The sequence below is a fragment of the Leucoraja erinacea genome, unplaced genomic scaffold (genome assembly GCF_028641065.1).
Source record: "Leucoraja erinacea ecotype New England unplaced genomic scaffold, Leri_hhj_1 Leri_144S, whole genome shotgun sequence".
In the NCBI taxonomy this organism is placed as follows: Eukaryota; Metazoa; Chordata; class Chondrichthyes; order Rajiformes; family Rajidae; genus Leucoraja; species Leucoraja erinaceus.
In genome coordinates, this window is record NW_026575726.1 from 54,804 (window position 1) to 75,650 (window position 20,847).

The following is a 20,847-nucleotide window of genomic DNA, read 5'->3' on the forward strand; positions in this document are numbered from 1 at the left end:
CCATGTTCTCCACAGATGCTGCCGGGCCCGCTGAGTTATGGTGCAGCAGCATCTATGGAGCGAAGGAAATAGGCAACGTTTCGGGACCAAAATCCTTCTGGAAATAGGCAACGTTTCGGGCCGAAACCCTTCCGGGTTTCGGCCCGAAACGTTGCCTATTTCCTTAGTTCTATAGATGCTGCCTGACCCGCTGAGTTACTCCAGCACTCTGTGAAACGTCACCTATCCATGTTCTCCACAGATGCTGCCTGACCCGCTGAGTTACTCCAGCACTCTGTGAAACATCACCAAACAAATGAGTTGTGTGACTTTCCCCCATCAAGTGGATCTTGTTCAGCATTTACAACACATCGCAAACATCCATTTGAGGCACGAGTGGCTGTATTTAAATGAGTCACTTGGGCAGGCCAGGTGTACAATAGGAGAACAGTGGGGGGTGGAGATAGCAGGCTAAAGAGGTGGGAATTGCTTATTTAAATTTGAGCTCTGGGCTTGGGAGAAGGGTGAAGCAGGACACACAACACTCACACACAACACTCACAAACACACACACGGAGGGAAGGAGAGATACACCGACCAGAGTCGCCCACACTCTCTGCCTTCCGATTCCACCTCTGCATCCGCGGGGATTGGGAATACCGAGCAGGACTCCATCCCCTCACCATGTTAAGCGGGATTAAGCTGGACGGAGTGGACTCTTCCGACTGGGAATGCTTTTACTCCGGGAATGAGGTGAGTTCGCTCGAAACTTTTTTTTTTCCCCCCGTCTTTCTCAAAATTTAGCAGGGAACTTATTTTAGAGATTTTTGGAAATCTTAATTCCCCAGGATTTCCGCGTTTGATGGATTTGGTGAGGTTTAGCATGGAAGCCTGTGTTGTGTTGGTCTTGGTGTCGGTGGGGTTTAAGTGTGGGGGGGGTGGACTACCGTCAGCTACAGTCTGGTGAAATGGACAGAGTTTTCCAAAGGATTGGAAGTTTTATCGCAGGGCTCTGTGTCGAGTCCAGTGTTCCTGTTGGACTGAGGCCGAATGGCCGAGCTGGCAAAACTAACACAAGGTTTACTATCCTAACCCCCCAGTGTTTCACCTGGCTACTGTCCTGGGATAATATTTCATATCGTGCCCCTGGTGGGCTACAAACAGCCCGGGAAAACTGGCCCGACGGGAAAGAGATGCAGGAATTCACACAGAATCCGTCCCGGAGATTCTTGGAAAGGTCGCAAGAAAGGTGCAGGCACAGAGGTGACTTTTAAAGTCCTGAAGGAGAGAGAGAGAGAGGGAGAAGGAGAGAGGGAGAGAGGAGAGGGAGCAGGAAGGGGGCAGAGGATTTGTAGGAGATCAAGAGACGGCAGATAAAGACAGAAGTGCTGGAGTAACTCAGCGGGTCAGGCAGCAACTGTGGAGAACATGGATAGGTGATGTTTCACAGAGTGCTGGAGTAACTCAGCGGGTCAGGCAGCATCTGTGGAGAACATGGATAGGTGACGTTTCACAGAGTGTTGGAGTAACTCAGCGGGTCAGGCAGCATCTGTGGGGAACATGGATAGGTGACGTTTCACAGAGTGCTGGAGTAACTCAGTGGGTCAGGCAGCATCTGTGGAGAACATGGATAGGTGACGTTTCAGTGCTGGAGTAACTCAGCGGGTCAGGCAGCATCTGTGGAGAACGTGGATAGGTGACGTTTCACAGAGTGCTGGAGTAACTCAGCGGGTCAGGCAGCATCTGTGGAGAACATGGATAGGTGACGTTTCACAGAGTGCTGGAGTAACTCAGCGGGTCAGGCAGCATCTGTGGAGAACATGGATAGGTGACGTTTCAGGTCGGGACCCTTCTTCAGACTGAACTCCCCACGTTCTCCAGAAATGATGCCTGACCCGTTGATACTACAACACTTTGTGTCTATCTTTCTCCACAGATGCTGCCTAGCCTGCTGAGTTACTCCAGCACTTTTGAGTCCTTTTTTGTAAAGCAGCATCTACAGTTCCTTGCTCCCCCATTTGCCTGCATTTGGCCCATGTTCCTTTAAACCTATCCTACCCACGTCCCTGTGCAAATATTGATTCTAGTCCGTGCCTCAACTACCTCCTCCAGCAGCACATTCCATGCACCCGGCACCCTCTGTGTGAAAATGTTGCTCCTTGGTGTCACAGCGGTAGAGTTGCTGCCTCACAGCGCTGGAGACCCGGGTTCCATCCCGGCTACGGGTGCTGTCTGTACGGAGTTTGCACGTTCTCCCCGTGACCTGCGTGGGTTTTCTCCGGGTGCTCCGGTTTCCTCCCACACTGCAAAGACGTGCAGGTTTATAGCTTAATTGGCTCGGTGTAAATGTAAACATTGTCCCCTAGTGTGTGTGTGTAGGATAGTGTTAGTGTGCGGGGATCGCTGGTCGGCACGGGCTCGATGGGCCGAAGGGCCTGTTTCCGCGCTGTCTCTCTAAACTAAACTATTAAATCCTTTCCCTCTCACCTTAAACTAGTGCCCTCTGGTTCTCGATTCCCCTCCACAGGGATAAAGACTCTGTGCATTCACCTTATCAATGCTCCTCATGATTGTATACACCTCTCTGAGGTCACCTCTAAGTCTCTTACGATTGAAACAATAAAGTCGAACGAAGCCTGCCCCACGTCTCTCTACAGCTCAGGCACTTGAGTCATGGTAACATCGTCATCGATCTTCTCTGTGCCCTTTCCAGTTCAATGACATTGGGGGCAGGCGGGCGGGGGACACACAGTGGCAACGGGTGCTGTCCGAACAGTTTGTACCTTCTCTCCATGACCACGAGGGGGTTTCAAATTTACCCCAGGTTGGGAACCCTTGGCTGAGATAGAGTGGGTGTGGAGAGGATGTTGAAACAAAGAACAGCAGATGCTGGTTAAATCACAAAAGGCCACAGTGTCCATGGCATTCTGGAGAACACAGAGAGGTGACATTTCAGGTCGAAGAAGGGGCCTGACTTGAAACCTCGCCTATCCGTGTTCTCCACAGATGCTGCCTGACCCGCTGAGTTACTCCAGCACTCTGTGAAATGTCACCTATCCGTGTTCTCCACAGATGCTGCCTGACCCGCTGAGTTACTCCAGAACTCTGTGAAACGTCACCTATCCATGTTCTCCACAGATGCTGCCTGACCCGCTGAGTTACTCCAGAACTCTGTGAAACGTCACCTATCCATGTCCTCCACAGATGCTGCCTGACCCACTGAGTTATGGTGCAGCAGCATCTATGGAGCGAAGGAAATAGTCAACGTTTCGGGCAGAAACCCTTCTGGAAATAGGCAACGTTTCGGGCCGAAACCCGGAAGGGTTTCGACCCGAAACGTTACCTATTTCCTTAGCTCCATAGATGCTGCTGCACCCGCTGAGTTACTCCAGCACTCTGTGAAACGTCACCTATCCTGTAACTCAGCGGGTCAGGCAGCATCTGTGGGGAACATGGATAGGTGACGTTTCACAGAGTGCTGGAGTAACTCAGCGGGACAGGCAGCATCTGTGTGGAGAACATGGATAGGTGACGTTTCACAGAGTGCTGGAGTAACTCAGCGGGTCAGGCAGCATCTGTGGAGAACATGGATAGGTGATGTTTCGGGTCGAGACTCCTCTTCAGACTGGTTAGGGAGATATAGACGATGATGTAGAGAAAGATAAAGAACAATGAATAAAAGATATGCAAAAAAGTAAGGATGATAAAGGAAACAAGCCATTGTTTGTGTGAAATAGAGTAGCTAGTGCAACTTGGGTGGGGGAGGGATAGAGAGAGAGAGAGAGAGAGAGGAGAGAGAGAGAGGATGTCGGGGCTACCTGAAGTGAGAGAAATCAATATTCATCTTATGATTTTATGATGGCAAGGGTGCCAGATGCCTTCATTACCACTCTGTCTACTTGTGTTGTCACCTTTAGTGAGCGATGGATTTGGACATGTCGGCTCGATGATAATAGAGTTCCTTGGGTGCGGGAGTAGAGGCCATTCGGCCCTTCGAGCCAGCACCCCCATTCAATGTGATCATGGCTGATCATCCCCAATCAGTACCCCGTTCCTGAAGAAGGGGTTCGGCCCGAAACATTGCCTATTTCCTTCGCTCCATAGATGCTGCTGCACCCGCTGAGTTTCTCCAGCTTTTTTGTGTAACCCCCGTTCCTGCCTTCTTCCTATATCCTGACTCCACTATCTTTAAAAGCCCGATCTAGCTCTCTCTTGAAAGCATCCAGAGAACCGGCCTCCACCGCCCTCTGAGGCAGAGAATTCCACAGACTAACCACTCTCTGTGAGAAAAAGTGTTTCCTCGTCTCCGTTCTAAATGGCCCACCCCTTATTCTTAAACTGTGTGTGTGTGTGTGGCCCCTGGTTCTGGAGTCAGGATGGGTCAGGTTGGTCAACGATGCCCGTTGGGGATAGATCAGTAGTGGGGACATTGTGGGGATGATTCATGAGAAATTACAGGGATGATGGGTGGAAACTAGGGGAGGTATTTGGTGGAAAATTGGGATGATCATTGGAGAAATTGGGGGATGGTGAGTGGGAAAGCGGGAGAGATGATCTGAGGGTGGAATTGGATCGATGATGAGTGAGGAAATTGTGATGAAAAGTGGGGGAAATTTGGGGAGATGATTCATGGGGAAATGGGCAGATGATGAGGGCGAAATTGGGGAAAAGATTATTGAGGAAGCTATGGGGATAATGAGTGTGAAACTGGGGAAATGGTGATTATTGAGGAAATTGGGAGATAATTAGTGGGGAAATTGAAGGCGTGCTTCATGGGGAATTGGGGAGATGATCAGTGGGAGGTTGGGGTCAGCGATCATTAGTAGCCTCACAGCGCCAGAGACCCGGGTTCTATCCTGACCACGGGTGCTGTCTGTACGGAGTTTGCATGTTCTCTCCACGTGACCGCGTGGGTTTTCTCCGGGCGCTCCGGTTTCCTCCCACACTGCAAAGACGTGCAGGTTTGTGGATTAATTGGCTTCTGTAAATTGTAAATTGTCCCCAATGGGACAAAATTGTCCCACAATTTACAACTGTCCCCAGTGTGCGTAGGATAGTGCTAGTGTACGGGGGGGGGTGCAGTCTCAGTGGGGCCGAAGGGCCTGTTTCCGCACTGTATCTCTAAAGTCTAAAGTAAACCTACACATAATCCTCATCCCTCCATTCGCTGCGCCCTCCCTTCACCACCTCCAGTTTAAATTCCATTAGGAATATTTTGGAGGACCAAGAACCAAGAACTTAAACCCCACGATCGTATGTGCCTCCACCACCACCCCCGGCAGCGCGTTCCAGGCACCCGCCGACCTCCGCGTGGAAAACCTGCCCCGAACATCACCGTCAAATGCTGTTGCTCCTCTCACCCTAAAGCTACGCCCTCCAGTTGATTTTTCCAATCCTGGGATAAAGATTCCGACTGATTCGGTGTGAAGAAGGGGGGTCTCGACCCGAAACGTCACCCATTCCTTCTCTCCATAGAAAAGCAGGTACAGGAGGAGGCCATTCGGCGCTTCGAGCCAGCACTGCCATTCATTGTGATCATGGTTGATGCTCGTGGAGGGGGGGGGGGGGGGGCGTGAGGGATGGTGGGAGAACAAAGGGGGGCTCAGTGTGGGGGGGGGGGGGGGGCTTTAGTTTTAGAATCCTCTGTCCAGGGGATAAACCTGCGTTTGTTTGTTCGTTCCGGTGAAGGCGCTGAGCACACACGGCAGCCAGACAACACGCACTTATCTTTCTCATTTGTTTTCCGCTTTTAATTTAATTTTAATTTCAAGTTTTCGTGTCCCTTGTTGTGTACTGCGTCTATCGGCAGACCTCCGGGGATGAATATCCTTCTATACTGCCTGTCCCGCTGAGTTACGCCAGCATTTGTGTGTCTATATTGTTCCCGATGTTGGGGAAGTCCAGGACAAGGGGTCACAGCTTAAGGATAAGGGGGAAATCCTTTAAAACCAAGATGAGAAGAACTTTTTTCACACAGAGAGTGGTGAATCTCTGGAACTCTCTGCCGCAGAGGGTAGTTGAAGCCAGTTCATTGGCTATATTTAAGAGGGAGTTAGATGTGGCCCTTGTGGCTAAAGGGATCAGGGGGTATGGAGAGAAGGCAGGTACGGGATACTGAGTTGGATGATCAGCCATGATCATATTGAATGGCGGTGCAGGCTCGAAGGGCCGAATGGCCTACTCCTGCACCTAATTTCTATGTTTCTATAAAAGATTCTGACTGTCTACCCTATCTGTACCATAAATCCTAAAGATAGACCACTGCTTCTAAATGCAATGGGCTGACGTGTAGTACGCAATGGAGCGGAACGTGGGCCTTTTTTTCATCCATTTCAGTAACCCGACCCGACCCGACCCGCAGTGTAATCAACGTTGCGGGGGAACAGTTTGTGTTAATAAATTATAATTCTGAAAATGAGGAGGAGATTTTTCCCAAATAACTTTTATTTTTACGAGGATGTTTCCGTAACCGGTTTCCGTCTCCGCACCAGTATCTTTGCTCCACTACGACGGGATCTTTGGTGCGGAGACGGAAGCCGGTTACGGAAATGGGGCCGAAAATTACCCGTGACCGTACTACATCTTTTTCGTCGAGTGGGCTGTCTTGCTCGCTAGAAGATCATTCATCTATACCCCTTCATGTGGATAAATGTGAGGTTATCCATTTTGGTGGCAAAAACGGGAAAGCAGATTATTATCTAAACGGTGGCCGATTGGGAAAGGGGGCGATGCAGCGAGACCTGGGTGTCATGGTACACCAGTCATTGAAGGTAGGCATGCAGGCGCAGCAGGCAGAAAAGAAAGCGAATGGTTTGTTGGCTTTCATAGCAAGAGGATTTGAGTCTAGGAGCAGGGAGGTTCTACTGCAGTTGTACAGGGTCTTGGTGAGACCACACCTGGAGTATTGCGTGCAGTTTTGGTCTCCAAATCTGAGGAAGGACATTATTGCCATAGAGGGAGTGCAGAGAAGGTTCACCAGACTGATTCCTGGGATGTCAGGACTGTCTTATGAAGAAAGAGTGGATAGACTTGGTTTATACTCTCTAGAATTTAGGAGATTGAGAGGGGATCTTATAGAAACTTACAAAATTCTTAAGGGGTTGGACAGGCTAGATGCAGGAAGATTGTTCCCGATGTTGGGGAAGTCCAGGACAAGGGGTCATAGCTTAAGGATAAGGGGGAAATCCTTTAAAACCGAGATGAGGAGAACTTTTTTCACACAGAGAGTGGTGAATCTCTGGAACTCTCTGCCACCGAGGGTAGTTGAGGCCAGTTCATTGGCTATATTTAAGAGGGAGTTAGATGTGGCCCTTGTGGCTAAGGGGATCAGGGGGTATGGAGAGAAGGCAGGTACGGGATACTGAGTTGGATGATCAGCCATGATCATATTGAATGGCGGTGCAGGCTCGAAGGGCCGAATGGCCTCTACTCCTGCATTTAATTTCTATGTTTCTATGTTTCATAATTTGATATACCTCAATCAGGTATATCCCCTTCCCTACCTCCTCTCCTCCAGCGAGAATGGACCCAGCACCTCCAGTCCCTCCTCAAGCTCCACCTCAGGCAGCTGATTAGATTTGTAAACCTTTTCATTGAGCAGAGGGCGTGAGTCAGTGCTTTTGGGAGATTAGGGGGTGGGGGATGGGCGGGGTAAAATTGTATTTGCAATCAATCTTTGAGCAAAGTGATGTTATCAGAAGTCAAGCCAGCTATCGCCGAGCAGTAACCTTGTGAATTATCCCAGCCTCTGCCTCCAGCTCGGAATATTCCACAAAGACACTGTTGAGGCCACGTTTAGAGTATTGTGCTCAGTCTGTAGAAGGGTCCCGGCCCGAAGCGTCGCCCGTTCCTTCTCTCTACAATCCCGCTGAGTTACTCCAGCAATTTGCGCCTGTTATGGGAAAGATGTCGTCGAGCTGGAAAGGGTGCAGAGAAGATTTACGAGGGTGTTGCCAGGACTTTATATCAAGGGGATATGGGGAGAAGGCAGGCTGGGGTTATTGATTGGGGATGATCAGCCATGATCACATTGAATGGCTCGAAGGGCCGAATGGCCTACTCCTGCACCTATTTTCTATGTTTGTATGTCTTGAGGGCCTGGGCTATCGGGAGAGGTAGAGCAGGCTAGGACTTTATTGGAGGGTGAAGGGTGATCTTGTGAAGGTATATGACACCATGAGGGGAATAGATTGGGTGTGTGTGTGGTGGGGCTCGGGGGTGGGGAGGGGATTCAATGTGATCATGGCTGATCATCCACAATCAGTACCCCGTTCCTGCCTTCTCCCCTGACTCCGCTATCTTTAAGAGCCCTATCTAGCTCTCTCTTGAAAGTATCCAGAGAACCGGCCTCCACCGCCCTCTGAGGCAGACAATTCCACAGACTCACCACTCTCTGTGAGAAAAAGTGTTTCCTCATCTCCGTTCTAAATGGCCGACCCCTTATTCTTCAACTGTGGCCCCTGGTTCTGGACTGGTTTGTGGGTGGAAAGGCCTGTTTCCACACTGTATCTAAACCAAACTAAACAACTTTCCTTTTCCCCTGACATCTCAGTCTGAAGAAGGGTCTCGGCCCAAAACGTCACCCATTTCTTTTTTCCAGTGATGCCGTCTGACCTGCTGAGTTACTCCAGCTTTTTGTGTCTATCTTTGGTTTAAACCAGCATCTACAGTTCCTTCCAACAACACGCCTTTTAAGGCCTTTTATTACACCCAAATCTATTTTATGACATCCAAACATAAGCTGTGGCTGCTGTCTAGTTATTTTCCCACTTCCCCAAGTGTGATAACAAATCTCATTATGTAACGTTTTAAGAAAGAACTGCAGATGCTGGAAAAATCGAAGGTAGACAAAAACGCTGGAGAAACTCAGCGGGTGAGGCAGCATCTGTGGAGAGAAGGAATGGGTGACGTTTCGGGTCGAGACCCTTCTTCATCTATGGAGAGAAGGAATTGGCGACGTTTCGGGTCGAGACCCTTCCGGGTCTCGGCCCAAAACGTCGCCAATTCCTTCTCTCCATAGATGCTGCCTCACCCGCTGAGTTTCAATAGACAATAAGTGCAGGAGTAGGCCATTCGGCCCTTCGAGCCAGCACAATGTGATCATGGCTGATCATCCCCAATCAGTACCCCGTTCCTGCCTTCTCCCCATAATCCCCTGACTCCGCTATTTTTAAGAGCCCGATCTAGCTCTCTCTTGAAAGCATCCAGAGAACCTGCCTCCACCGCCCTCTGTGGCAGAGAATTCCACAGACTCACCACCCTCTGTGCGAAAAAGTGTTTCCTCATCTCCGTTCTAAATGGCTTACCCCTTATTCTTAAACTGTGTGTGTTCCCAGGTTCTGGACTCCCCCCAACATCGGGAACATGTTTCCTGCCTCTAGCGTGTCCAAACCCTTAATAACGGCCAAATTTTTTTGTGCCTTCCACCACAGTGATGAATGCTGTGGTGGATGTTTATGTTACATGTTGTGTCCTGTTTATGCATTTTATTATTTTGTTAATCCATCTTTATGCTTTGTATGGAACTGATTTTTAAATTATGTAAAGCACTTTGGGGTCATTGAAAATTGACTATAAATGTGCTATATAAATAAACTTATTATTATTATTATTATAATAATCTTATTGTTTCCTATGGGTTTCTCCAGCATTTTGTGTCTACCTTTGACTGGATAGACTTGGTTTATACTCTCTAGAATTTAGGAGATTGAGGGGGGATCTTATAGAAACTTACAAAATTCTTAAGGGGTTGGACAGGCTAGATGCAGGAAGATTGTTCCCGATGTTGGAGAAGTCCAGGACAAGGGGTCACAGCTTAAGGATACGGGGGAAATCCTTTTTGTATGGATGAGAAGAACTTTTTTCACACAGAGAGTGGTGAATCTCTGGAACTCTCTGCCACAGGGTCATTGAGGCCAATTGGCTATATTTAAGAGGGAGTTAGATGTGGCCCTTGTGGCTAAGGGGATCAGGGGGTAAAGAAGGCTACGGGATACTGATTATGATCAGCCATGATCATATTGAATGGCGAATGTTGCTGGCTCGAAGGGCCGAATGGCCTTCCTGCACATTGTCTATTTTCTATGTTTCTATGTTTCATTGTGTAACGTTATTATGTATTTTCTGTCTGCATTTGTTTTGAATGTGTGGGATTGTTGGTTGGGGACTTCTGGACATCTGAATTTCCCTGAGGGGATCAATAATGTATTTATTATTATTATTATTATTATTATTATTATTATTATTATTATTATTATTATTATTATTATGTGTGACATTTGTTCTTTGATCTGTCCTAGATTTATCAGCCTCTGAGCAACATGACTCCAGGGAACGCCATGAATCCTTACGTGACAAACACCAGGCCCGGGACCATCAATATGTCGTACATGAACGCTGGGATGTTGAGCCACCACCCCCCGCTGTCGGCCATGGGGACCAGTGCGGTGGTGGCCACCAGTGACCTCTCCCGGCTGGAGGCCTCGCTGAGTTCACCCATGGAGCAAGTGGGTTCCCAACCCAACGTCATGAGCCAGATGAGCCCTTACTGCAACACCAGCGCGGCCTACGGCCAGAGCAACTTGGACTTCCCCGGAGACACCAAGAACATCCGGCGTAACTACACCCACGCCAAGCCTCCCTACTCCTACATCTCGCTCATCACCATGGCCATCCAGCAGTCCTCGCAGAAGATGCTCACCCTGAATGAGATCTACCAGTGGATCATGGACTTCTTCCCGTACTACAGACAGAACCAGCAGCGCTGGCAGAACTCCATCCGCCACTCGCTGTCCTTCAACGACTGCTTCATCAAGATGCCCAGGTCGCCGGAGAAACCGGGCAAGGGCTCGTACTGGGCCCTGCACCCGGACTCAGGCAACATGTTCGAGAACGGCTGCTACCTGCGGCGGCAGAAGCGGTTCAAGTGCGAGAGGGCCGGCCCGCAGACGGAGGGGACGGGGGGGGCCGGCGAAGGTTCCGGGTCCCCCGTGGCCGGCGGTGGCGGTGGCGAGACTGATTCCTCCCTCGGCACTCCCGGCTCGGAGCGGGTCAGGAGCAGGGGGAGACCGCTCTACCGGCAGCTGGGGAAACCAACTCCGGACAACAGCCCGAGAATCCCAAAGCAGGAAGACTCGCCCGACGCCAAGCCCGTGTCCTCGATGTCCACCCACCCGTCCTTCCTCTCCCAGCTGGCCTCCGAGGTGTACCTGAAGCCCGACCCTCAGTTCCCCTTGACCCACCCGTTCTCCATCACCAACCTGATGGCCGCCGAACAGCAGACGGACAAGGCGGGCCTGAAACCCTACGAGCAGATGTTTCCCTTCTCTTCCTACACCCCGTCAATGGGCGCTGAACTCTCCATGTTCCCCAAAACCAGCCTGGACCTCGCCCCCGTCCCCAACGACCCGTCCCCATACCAGTCGCTGTGTTCGCGGCCCGTCCTGAGCTCCATCTAGGCCTTTCAGCCCATCCATCGCCTCCCTGCCGGCCAAGTTGGCAACCTGTGTAAAAATAAGAAGAGACTCTATCCACTGTGTTATGGCTTGTAGATATCTACCTGTTTTCTGCGATGACTAATGAAAATTAATATTGATCCTTTGTACAAATGGAAAGGATAATTTGAGAGTAAAAAGGACTTTGAATGCGTACAATTCATCCTCATGTTTCTTTTGCTACCATTGGATCTCATTGAAACATATATGAGATTGTTAAGGGTTTGGACACGCTAGAGGCAGGAAACATGTTCCCGATGTTGGGGGAGTCCAGAACCAGGGGCCACACACACACACACACAGTTTAAGAATAAGGGGTAAGCCATTTACAACGGAGACGAGGAAACACTTTTTCTCACAGAGAGGTGTGAGTCTGTGGAATTCTCTGCCTCAGAGGGCGGTGGAGGCCGGTTCTCTGGATGCTTTCAAGAAAGAGCTAGATAAGGCTCTTAAAAATAGCGGAGTCAGGGGATATGGGGAGAAGGCAGGAACGGGGTACTGATTGGGGATGATCAGCCATGATCACATTGAATGACGGTGCTGGCTCGAAGGGCCAAATGGCCTACTCCTGCACCTGTTGTCCAATGTGTATTTACCAGGGCAAGCAGTCCTTTCAATAGCAACATCTATTGCAGAATATAGAACGTACAGCACAAAACAGCCCATCATGTCTGTGCCGAACATGATGCCAAAACTCTATCTACCTGAGGGTCAACTTAAGGGCCTGTCCCACTTACGCGACCTTTACAGGCGACTGCCGGCTGCCGTGATAGGTCCGAGACATTTTCAACATGTTGAAAATTCATCGGCGACCATAAAGACGCTACGAGTCTTTGGAGACCTCTCAGGACCGCACAGGCTGTCCCGTGGTCCTGAGAGGTCTCCCATGGTTGTAAGAGGTCTCCCATGGTCCTGAGAGGTCTCCCATGGTTGTAAGAGGTCTCCCATGGTCCTGAGAGGTCTCCCATGGTTGTAAGAGGTCTCCCGTGGTCCTGAGAGGTCTCCCATGGTTGTAAGAGGTCTCCCATGGTCCTGAGAGGTCTCCCATGGTTGTAAGAGGTCTCCCATGGTCCTGAGAGGTCTCCCATGGTTGTAAGAGGTCTCCCATGGTCCTGAGAGGTCTCCCAGAGGTCTCCCATGGTTGTAAGAGGTCTCCCATGGTCCTGAGGTCTCCCATGGTCCTGAGAGGTCTCCCATGGTTGTAAGAGGTCTCCCATGGTCCTGAGAGGTCTCCCATGGTTGTAAGAGGTCTCCCATGGTCCTGAGAGGTCTCCAAAGAGTCGTAGCGTCTTTCTGGTCGACGCTGAATTTTCAACATGTTGAAAACTTCGGCGACCTATCACGGGTGCCAGCAGTCGCCTGTAAAGGTTGCGTAAGTGGGACAGGCCCTTTACCTCATGAGAGGGTGGTGGGTGTATGGAACAAGCTGCCAGAGGAGGTAGTCGAGGCTGGTACTATAACAAGATATAAAAGATTGCAACCTTCACGTGGTCCACCCTGTGTCAACTAATGCAAGCACCTTTAATAATAATAATAATAATAATAAATTTTATTTATGGGCGCCTTTCAAGAGTCTCAAGGACACCTATCTTTAGGGTGCACAACTTTAGGCTGTGCATTCTGCACACAAGAAGAAAGACACTTGACTAGATACATGGATAGGACAGTATACCTGGGTTACAAGGTTAATTCCCGTGATGGCGGGAGGGATATGGGTCATATGCTGAGAGAATGGAGCAGCTGGGCTTGTACACTCTGGAGTTTAGAAGGATGAGAGGATATCTTATTGAAACATATATGATCGTTAAGGGCTAGGTTAATTGGCTTGGTGTAAGTGTAAATTGTGTGGGATGTGTTAGTGCGCGGGCATCGCTGGTCAGTGCGGACTCGGTGGGCCGAAGGGCCTGTTTCCATGATGCATCACTAAACTAAACGATAAGATCACCCCTACCCCCCCCCCGCTTAATCTCTTCCATTTATAGAACAAAGGACGGCACAGAAACAGGCCCTTCGGTCCACAATGTATGTGCTGGACATGATGGAAAAACAAAGACTTATCCACCTGAACATCATCCATATCTCTCCGTCCCGTACATATCCATTCGCCTAAACAAATATCTTTATCATATCTGCCTTCACCACCGCCCCCGGGAGCACGCCCATTGAGTTACTCCAGCATTTTGTGTCACCCGGGAATGGTCGGTGACTCGGGCAAAAGTACCGACTCGTCGAATCCCATTTTGTCATATCCGCAGTGGAATTTCTCGTCGAGTGGGATATTCGGCATCAAGCGCTAACTCCCACAACCGGGCTCCTGCGTTAGGTTGAGAGCGAGCGGGGGGGGGGGGGGGGGGGCAGGGTTCCGAGCTCTGTGGATCTCTGGTCAGTTCGAGCCCTTATCTGTAAACTCTAGTGCAAACATTCCCCCAGCCTTGGCGCTGGCAACAGGGAGAGCCAATGATTGACGGCTGACCTTGCTGTGCCTCGCACTTTGCTCCCCTGCTACTGGGAAGCAACAACCCCCGCTTGTAATGGTGGGGGTGGAGGGGGGGGGGGGGTGGGGAGAGGGGGGCGGGATAAGCACCAGCTCCCCTCTCCACACCAAGGCTCAAAACACCAGCTAGAATGATCTCAGGAATGAGGGCTTGTCAGCACTGGGCCTTGCATCTGACCATAGATCCTATAGCGGAGCAAGATAGACCACTCCTGCTAAATTCAATGGGCTGACGTGTGTAGTACGCAACGGAGTGGAACGTGGGCCTTTTTTTCATCCATTTCCGTAACCCGACCCAACCCGACCCGACCCGCAGTGTAATCAACGTTGCGGGGGAACAGTTTGTGTTAATAAATTAAAATTCTGAAAATGAGGAGAAGATTTCTACCAAATAACTTTCATTTGTACGAGGATGTTTCCGTAACCGGCTTCTGTCTCCGCACTAGTATCTTTGCTCTGCTACGACGGGATCTTTGGTGCGGAGACGGAAGCCGGTTACGGAAATGGGGCCGAAAATGACCCATGAACGTACTACGTCTTTTTCGTCGAGTGGGCTGTCTTGCTCGCTATAGGTTCTTTGGTGCTGACCTTTCTGTCCTGGGCCTCCTCCATGGCCAGAGTGAGCACCACCGGAAAGTGGAGGAGCAGCACCTCATATTCCGCTTGGGCAGTCTGCACCCCAGCGGCATAAACATTGACTTCTCCAATTTCCTCCCCTTCTCAGCTCTCCCTCAGCCCTCGGGCTCCTCCTCTTCCTTTCTCCTTTCTTCCCCCCCCCACCCACCCCCACATCAGTCTGAAGAAGGGTTTTGGCCCGTAATGTTGTCTATTTCCTTCGCTCCATAGACGCTGCTGCACCCGCTGAGTTTCTCCAGCATTTTTGTCTATATTCGATTTTTGAGCATCTGCAATTCCTTCTTAATCACTGGGCCTGTACTCGCTGGAGTTTAGAATGATGAGGGGGGTGGGGGGACCTCATTGAAACGTACAGAATAGTGAAAGGCCTGGATAGAGTGGATGTGGAGAGGATGTTTCCACCAGTGGGAGAGTCTAGGACCAGAGGGCACAGCCTCAGAATTAAAGGACGTTCCTTTAGGATGAAGATGAGGAGGAATTTCTTTAGCCAGAGGGTGGTGAATCTGTGGAACTCTTGGCCACAGACAGCTGTGGAGGCCACAAGTCAGTGGATATTTTTAAGTCAGAGATAGATCAAGTCAAGTCAAGTTTATTTGTCACATACACATACGAGGTGTGCAGTGAAATGAAAGTGGCAATGCTCGCGGACTTTTGTGCAAAAGACAAACAACAAAACAACCAAACAAATTATAAACACAATCATAACACACACATATTCTTTTACATAATAAATAATGGAAGGAAAAACGTTCAGTAGAGTTAGTCCCTGGTGAGATAGGCATTTACAGTCCGAATTGCCTCTGGGAAGAAACTCCTTCTCAACTCAACTCAAACTCCTTCTAAGGCAGAGATAGATAGATTCTTGATTAGTGCGGGTGTCAGGAGTTATGGGGAGAAGGCAGGAGAATTAGGACGGGGTTAGGACGGAGAGATAGATCAGCCATGATTGAATGGTGGAATAGACTTGATGGGCCGAATGGCCTAATTCTACTATCACTTATGACCTTGTGGCTTAACTAGTAGAAACATGGAACTGCAGGTGCTGGTTTGCCAAGGAAAGACATAAAGTGCTGGAATAGGCAGGACAGGCAGCATCTCTGGAAAACATGGATAGGTGACAAAACCCTTCTTCAGACCCAGTCTGACCTGCTGAGTTACTGCAGCTTTTTGTGTCTATCCCTGGAGAACATGGATAGGCGACGTTTCGGGTTGGGACCCTTCTTCAGACTCTTCAGCAAGACTCATCCTCATGCGCTCCAAGGAATAAAATCCTCGCCTGCACAACCTCTCCCTGTAGCTCGGGTCCTCTAGTCCAGGCAACATCCTCGTAAATCCTCTCTGCACCCTTTCCAGCTCGACAACATCTTTCCTAGAACATGGTGACCAAAACTGAGCACAATACTCTAAATGTGGCCTCACCGACGTCTTATACAATTGCAGCATGATCTCCCAAATTCTCCGCTCAGTACTCTGGCTGATGAAGGCCGACAAGCCAAAGGTCATCTTGACCACATGCGGTGATGAAGGAGCTCCAACGGTGTGGGAGGGACGCTGAGGAGGGAACATCGCAACGTGGGGGAGGTAACATAGCGCCTTAGAGTAAAAACGCACACCACCACATTCAGGGACAGTTTCTTCCCAGCTATCAGGCGACTGATCCATCCTACCACAACCAGAGAGCAGTCATGAACTACTATCTACCACACAGGTGACCCACGGACTATGCTTGATTGGACTTTACTGGCTTTACCTTGCACTAAACGCTATTCCCTCATCATGTACTAAATGGATCGACTGGGCTACTATTCACTGGAATTTAGAAGGAGAGGGAATTTTATGGAAACATATACATTTCTTAAGGGATTGGACAGGCCAGATGCAGGAATAATGTTCCCCATGTTGGGGGAGTCCAGAACCAGGGGTCACACAGTTTAAGAATTAGGGGTCGGCCATTTAGGACTGAGATGAGGAAAAACCTTTTCACCCAGAGAGTTGTAAATCTGTGGAATTCTCTGCCACAGAAGGCAGTGGAGGCTGATTCACTTGATGTATTCAAGAGAGAGTTAGAAAGAACTAATGGAATCAAAGGATATGGAGAGAAAGCAGGAACGGGGTACTGATTTTGGATGATCATATTCAGATTCAGATTCAATTTAATTGGATGATCATATTGAATGGCAGTGCTGGCTGGAAGGGCCGAATGGCCTACTCCTGCAGCTATTTTCTATGTTTCTGTGTCCCGAGTGTGTGTAGGATGGTGCTAGTGTGCGGGGATCGCTGGTCGGTGGGCCAAAGGGCCTGTTCTCGCGTTGCATCTCCAAATCTCGACCCTTCCTCGTGAAGCCAAGTCCCTCAATGCTACCTGTCCGCCCATTGTCAGGGTGAGGGAGGTTGTCCAAGGGGGATGTTTTGTTGGCGTGGGCATCCTGGAGCTCACCCTCGGAGCCAGAACAGTTCGGTGACCTCAAGCACAGCAAACAACATTGCAGCCATTTTATTTGCCCAGTCGAAGGTGAACCTTCACCTTCGACCCCCCCTGCAGAGATAAACTCCACAAGCAACTATTCATGAGAGTATTTCTGTTTGAGCCAATAGACTAAGTAAAGACCTTAAACAGGATGCTAAAAAATCAAGGTTGAAGGAAGAAGAATAGTTTAGGTTAAGTTAGAGCAGGGGTGGGGAACCTTTTCAGGTTGGAATGCCACATGAAGTTAGCTATAGTCTAACAAGGCTGCATCCAAGAAACCTCAATTAGATACACTTCAAAATGTACATTGTTTTGTTCAAATTGCCCTCATGACTTACTAATGTTTTCATTGTGGCCGTCAGTCGGGGCAGATTATTTAGTTGAATCTTCTTTTCCTCTTTGGTATTTTAAATACGTTCATTTTAAGATTAAAATAAAAATAATAAAAACATATTAATACGAACAAAAACATATTAATAAAAATAAAAGGATTTGTTCTACAAAATGTGGATTCATTCAAAAGATCGCATGTTTCATAGAAACATAGAAATTAGGTGCAGGAGTAGGCCATTCGGCCCTTCGAGCCTGCACCACCATTCAATATGATCATGGCTGATCATCCAACTCAGTATCCCGTACCTGCCTTCTCTCCATACCCTCTGATCCCCTTAGCCACAAGGGCCACATCTAACTCCCTCTTAAATATAGCCAATGAACTGGCCTCGACTACCCTCTGCGGCAGAGAGTTCCAGAGATTCACCACTCTCTGTGTGAAAAAAGTTCTTCTCATCTCTCTTAAGGATAAAGGGGAAATCCCTTAAAACCGAGATGAGAAGAACTTTTTTCACACAGAGAGTGGTGAATCTCTGGAACTCTCTGCCACAGAGGGTAGTTGAGGCAAGTTCATTGGCTATATTTAAGAGGGAGTTAGATGTGGCCCTTGTGGCTAAGGGGATCAGGGGGTATGGAGAGAAGGCAGGTACGGGATACTGAGTTGGATGATCAGCCATGATCATATTGAATGGCCGTGCAGGCTCGAAGGGCCGAATGGCCTACTCCTGCACCTAATTTCTATGTTTCTATGTTTCTATCTCGGTTTTAAAGGATTTCCCCCTTATCCTTAAGCTGTGACCCCTTGTCCTGGACTTCCCCAACATCGGGAGCAATTCCTGCATCTAGCCTGTCCAACCCCTTAAGAATTTTGTAAGTTTCTATAAGATCCCCTCTCAATCTCCTAAATTCTAGAGTATAAACCAAGTCTATCCAGTCTTTCTTCATAAGACAGTCCTGACATCCCAGGAATCAGTCTGGTGAACTTTCTCTGCACTCCCTCTATGGCAATAATGTCCTTCCTCTGATTTGGAGACCAAAACTGTACGCAATACTCCAGGAAGGCCGCATGTTCCCCACCCCTGGTTTAGTTACAGCATGGAAACAAGGCCTTTGTTTGGCCTTTCGAGATTAATCGATCACCCATTCACGATAGTTCTATGTTATTCTGCTCAAAAAACCTCAAAAAGTCTCTATCATATCTGCTTTCACCATTACCACAGGCAGCACCCACCGCCCTCTGTGTAAAACCATCGCTCTGCACATCTCCTTTAAACTTTGCCCCTCTCACCTTAAAGTCATGACCTCCTGTAACATCAAGGACCCACACCATCCCGGCCACACACTCATCTCCCCACTACCTTCAGGTAGATGGTACAGGAGCCTGAAGACTGCAACGTCCAGGTTCAGGAATAGCTACTTCCCCACAGGCATCAGGCTATAAAACTCAACTCAAACAAAACTCTGAACATTAATAGCCCAATGTCAGTTTATTTGTACATTTTCTGCTTATTTATTGATGTGTGTATATATTTATATAATGATATATGGACACACTGATCTGTGGCAGCGCCTGTCAGCAGCGCATTAGTCTTTTCAATTTTTAGTATGTTTTAAAGTTTGTTTTAATGTTCCTTTGTGTGTTTTGTGTGGGGGGGTGGTGTGTGGGGGGTGTGGTGTGGGGGGGGTGGTGTGTGGGGGGTGGTGTGGAGGGGTAAGGGGGAAACCACTTTGGTCGCCTCCTCCACGGAGAGGCGACTTTTTCCAGGTCACCTCCCCCGTGGCCTAACAACGAGGATTGGCGCGGCCTTTTCCGGAGACGCGCCCGGGGCTTCAGCGGCGGAGCAGCGTGGACTCTCGGCGTGGAGCGGGCGAGCTCTCGCTGGGGCTCGCTGGAGGGGAGCGCTCCGTTTCGCTGGCCCGCGTGGGGGACCCGGGGGAAAAAGAAGCCATCACGGCCGGCCCGCGGCCAACTTCTACCGCGGGGCCGGCATGGACTTACCATCACCCCTGGAGGGGAGCTTTGACCACCGGCCCTGCAGTCTGCGGTGCTTCTGGCTGCGGCGCGGCGGGAACCTTAAATCTTTGACCGCTGGCCTGCGGCCTACACCAACCTGAAGCCGCGGTCTCCGGTGGGGAAGAGCCGATCCTGGACTTACCTTGACTTTGACTTTGTCCCTTACCATCTGGACGCCCACAGCAACGGCTGCGGAGGGTGGAGGTCCCGACCACGGGGGAAAATGGAGGAGGACTGGCCAAGTTCTGTGCCTTCCACCACAGTGATGAATGCTGTGGTGGATGTTTGTGTTAGATTTTTATTGTGGTTGTGTGTTCTTTATTATTGTACCGCTGCTGACAACCCAAATACCACCGACCCTGGTTGTGTGGCAAATAAATTCTATTCAATTCAATTCTATTCTGTAGTCATGCCTACTATATTCTGTTGTGCTGAAGCAAAGCAAGAATTTCATTGTCCTATCTGGAACACATGACAATAAACTCTCTTGAATCTTGACATTACCATCTGGTTTGGGAATTGCTCTGCCAAGGACAAGAAGGCTCTGCAGAGAGTAGTGCGTTCGGCCGAACAAACGCACTATGGGAACTTCACTCACCCCCCTGCAGGTACTATACATCAGGAGGTGCAACTCCAGAGCAAACAAAATCATGAGAGACCTCTTCCACCCCTGCAACGGACTGTTCCAGCTGCTACGGTCAGGCAAACGCCTCCGTTGCCATGCAGTGAGAACGGAGAGGTTGAGAAGGAGTTTCTTCCCAGAGGCAATTCGGACTGTAAACACCTATCTCACCAGGGACTAACTCTACAGAACGTTTTTCCTTCTATTATTTATTATGTAAAAGAATATGTGTGTTATGATTGTGTTTATAATTTGTTTGGTTGTTTTGTTGTTTGTCTTTTGCACAAAAGTCCGCGAGCATTGCCACTTTCATTTCACTGCACATCTCGTATGTGTATGTGACAAATAAACTTGACTTGACTTGACTTGACATTGACTTGACTCCTGTCTTTGATATCTCAACCCTCGGGGAGTAAGTGTTCCGACTGTCTACTTTATCTGTGCCTCTCATTAATTTCTGTATTCTTTAGTGAGAGGGTGGTGAATCTGTGGAACTCTTTGCCACAGAAGGATGTGGAGGCCAAGTCAGTGGATATTTTGAAGGCAGAGATAGATAGTGCTGGAGTAACTCAGTGGGTCAGGCAGCATCTGTGGAGAGAAGGAATGGGTTACATTTTGTGTTGGGGGTCGGAGGTATTTTAAGCAGACGGTGGTGGGGGCCTTCAGTTTTTCAGTGAAGAAGGGTCTCGACCCAAAACGCCTCCCAATCCTTCACGACCCAAAACGTCACCCATTTCTTCTATCCAGAGATGCTGACTCACGCTGAATTACCCCAGATTTTTGTGTCTATCTTCGATTCCTTCCTGGACA

At 49.3% G+C, this 20,847-nt stretch overlaps 1 protein-coding gene across 1 annotated transcript; it reads left to right on the forward strand.

Annotated features, from left to right (window-relative positions):
• The first annotated feature begins 296 nt into the window (after nucleotides 1–296).
• LOC129715849 (forkhead box protein A2-like) lies at nucleotides 297–11,938 on the forward strand. The gene is made up of 2 exons (XM_055665732.1): nucleotides 297–732; nucleotides 10,278–11,938. Exons 1-2 carry the CDS (start codon nucleotides 664–666, stop codon nucleotides 11,433–11,435), a joined length of 1,227 nt encoding a protein of 408 aa, XP_055521707.1. The 5' UTR covers nucleotides 297–663; the 3' UTR covers nucleotides 11,436–11,938.
• The last annotated feature ends 8,909 nt before the right edge of the window (nucleotides 11,939–20,847 follow it).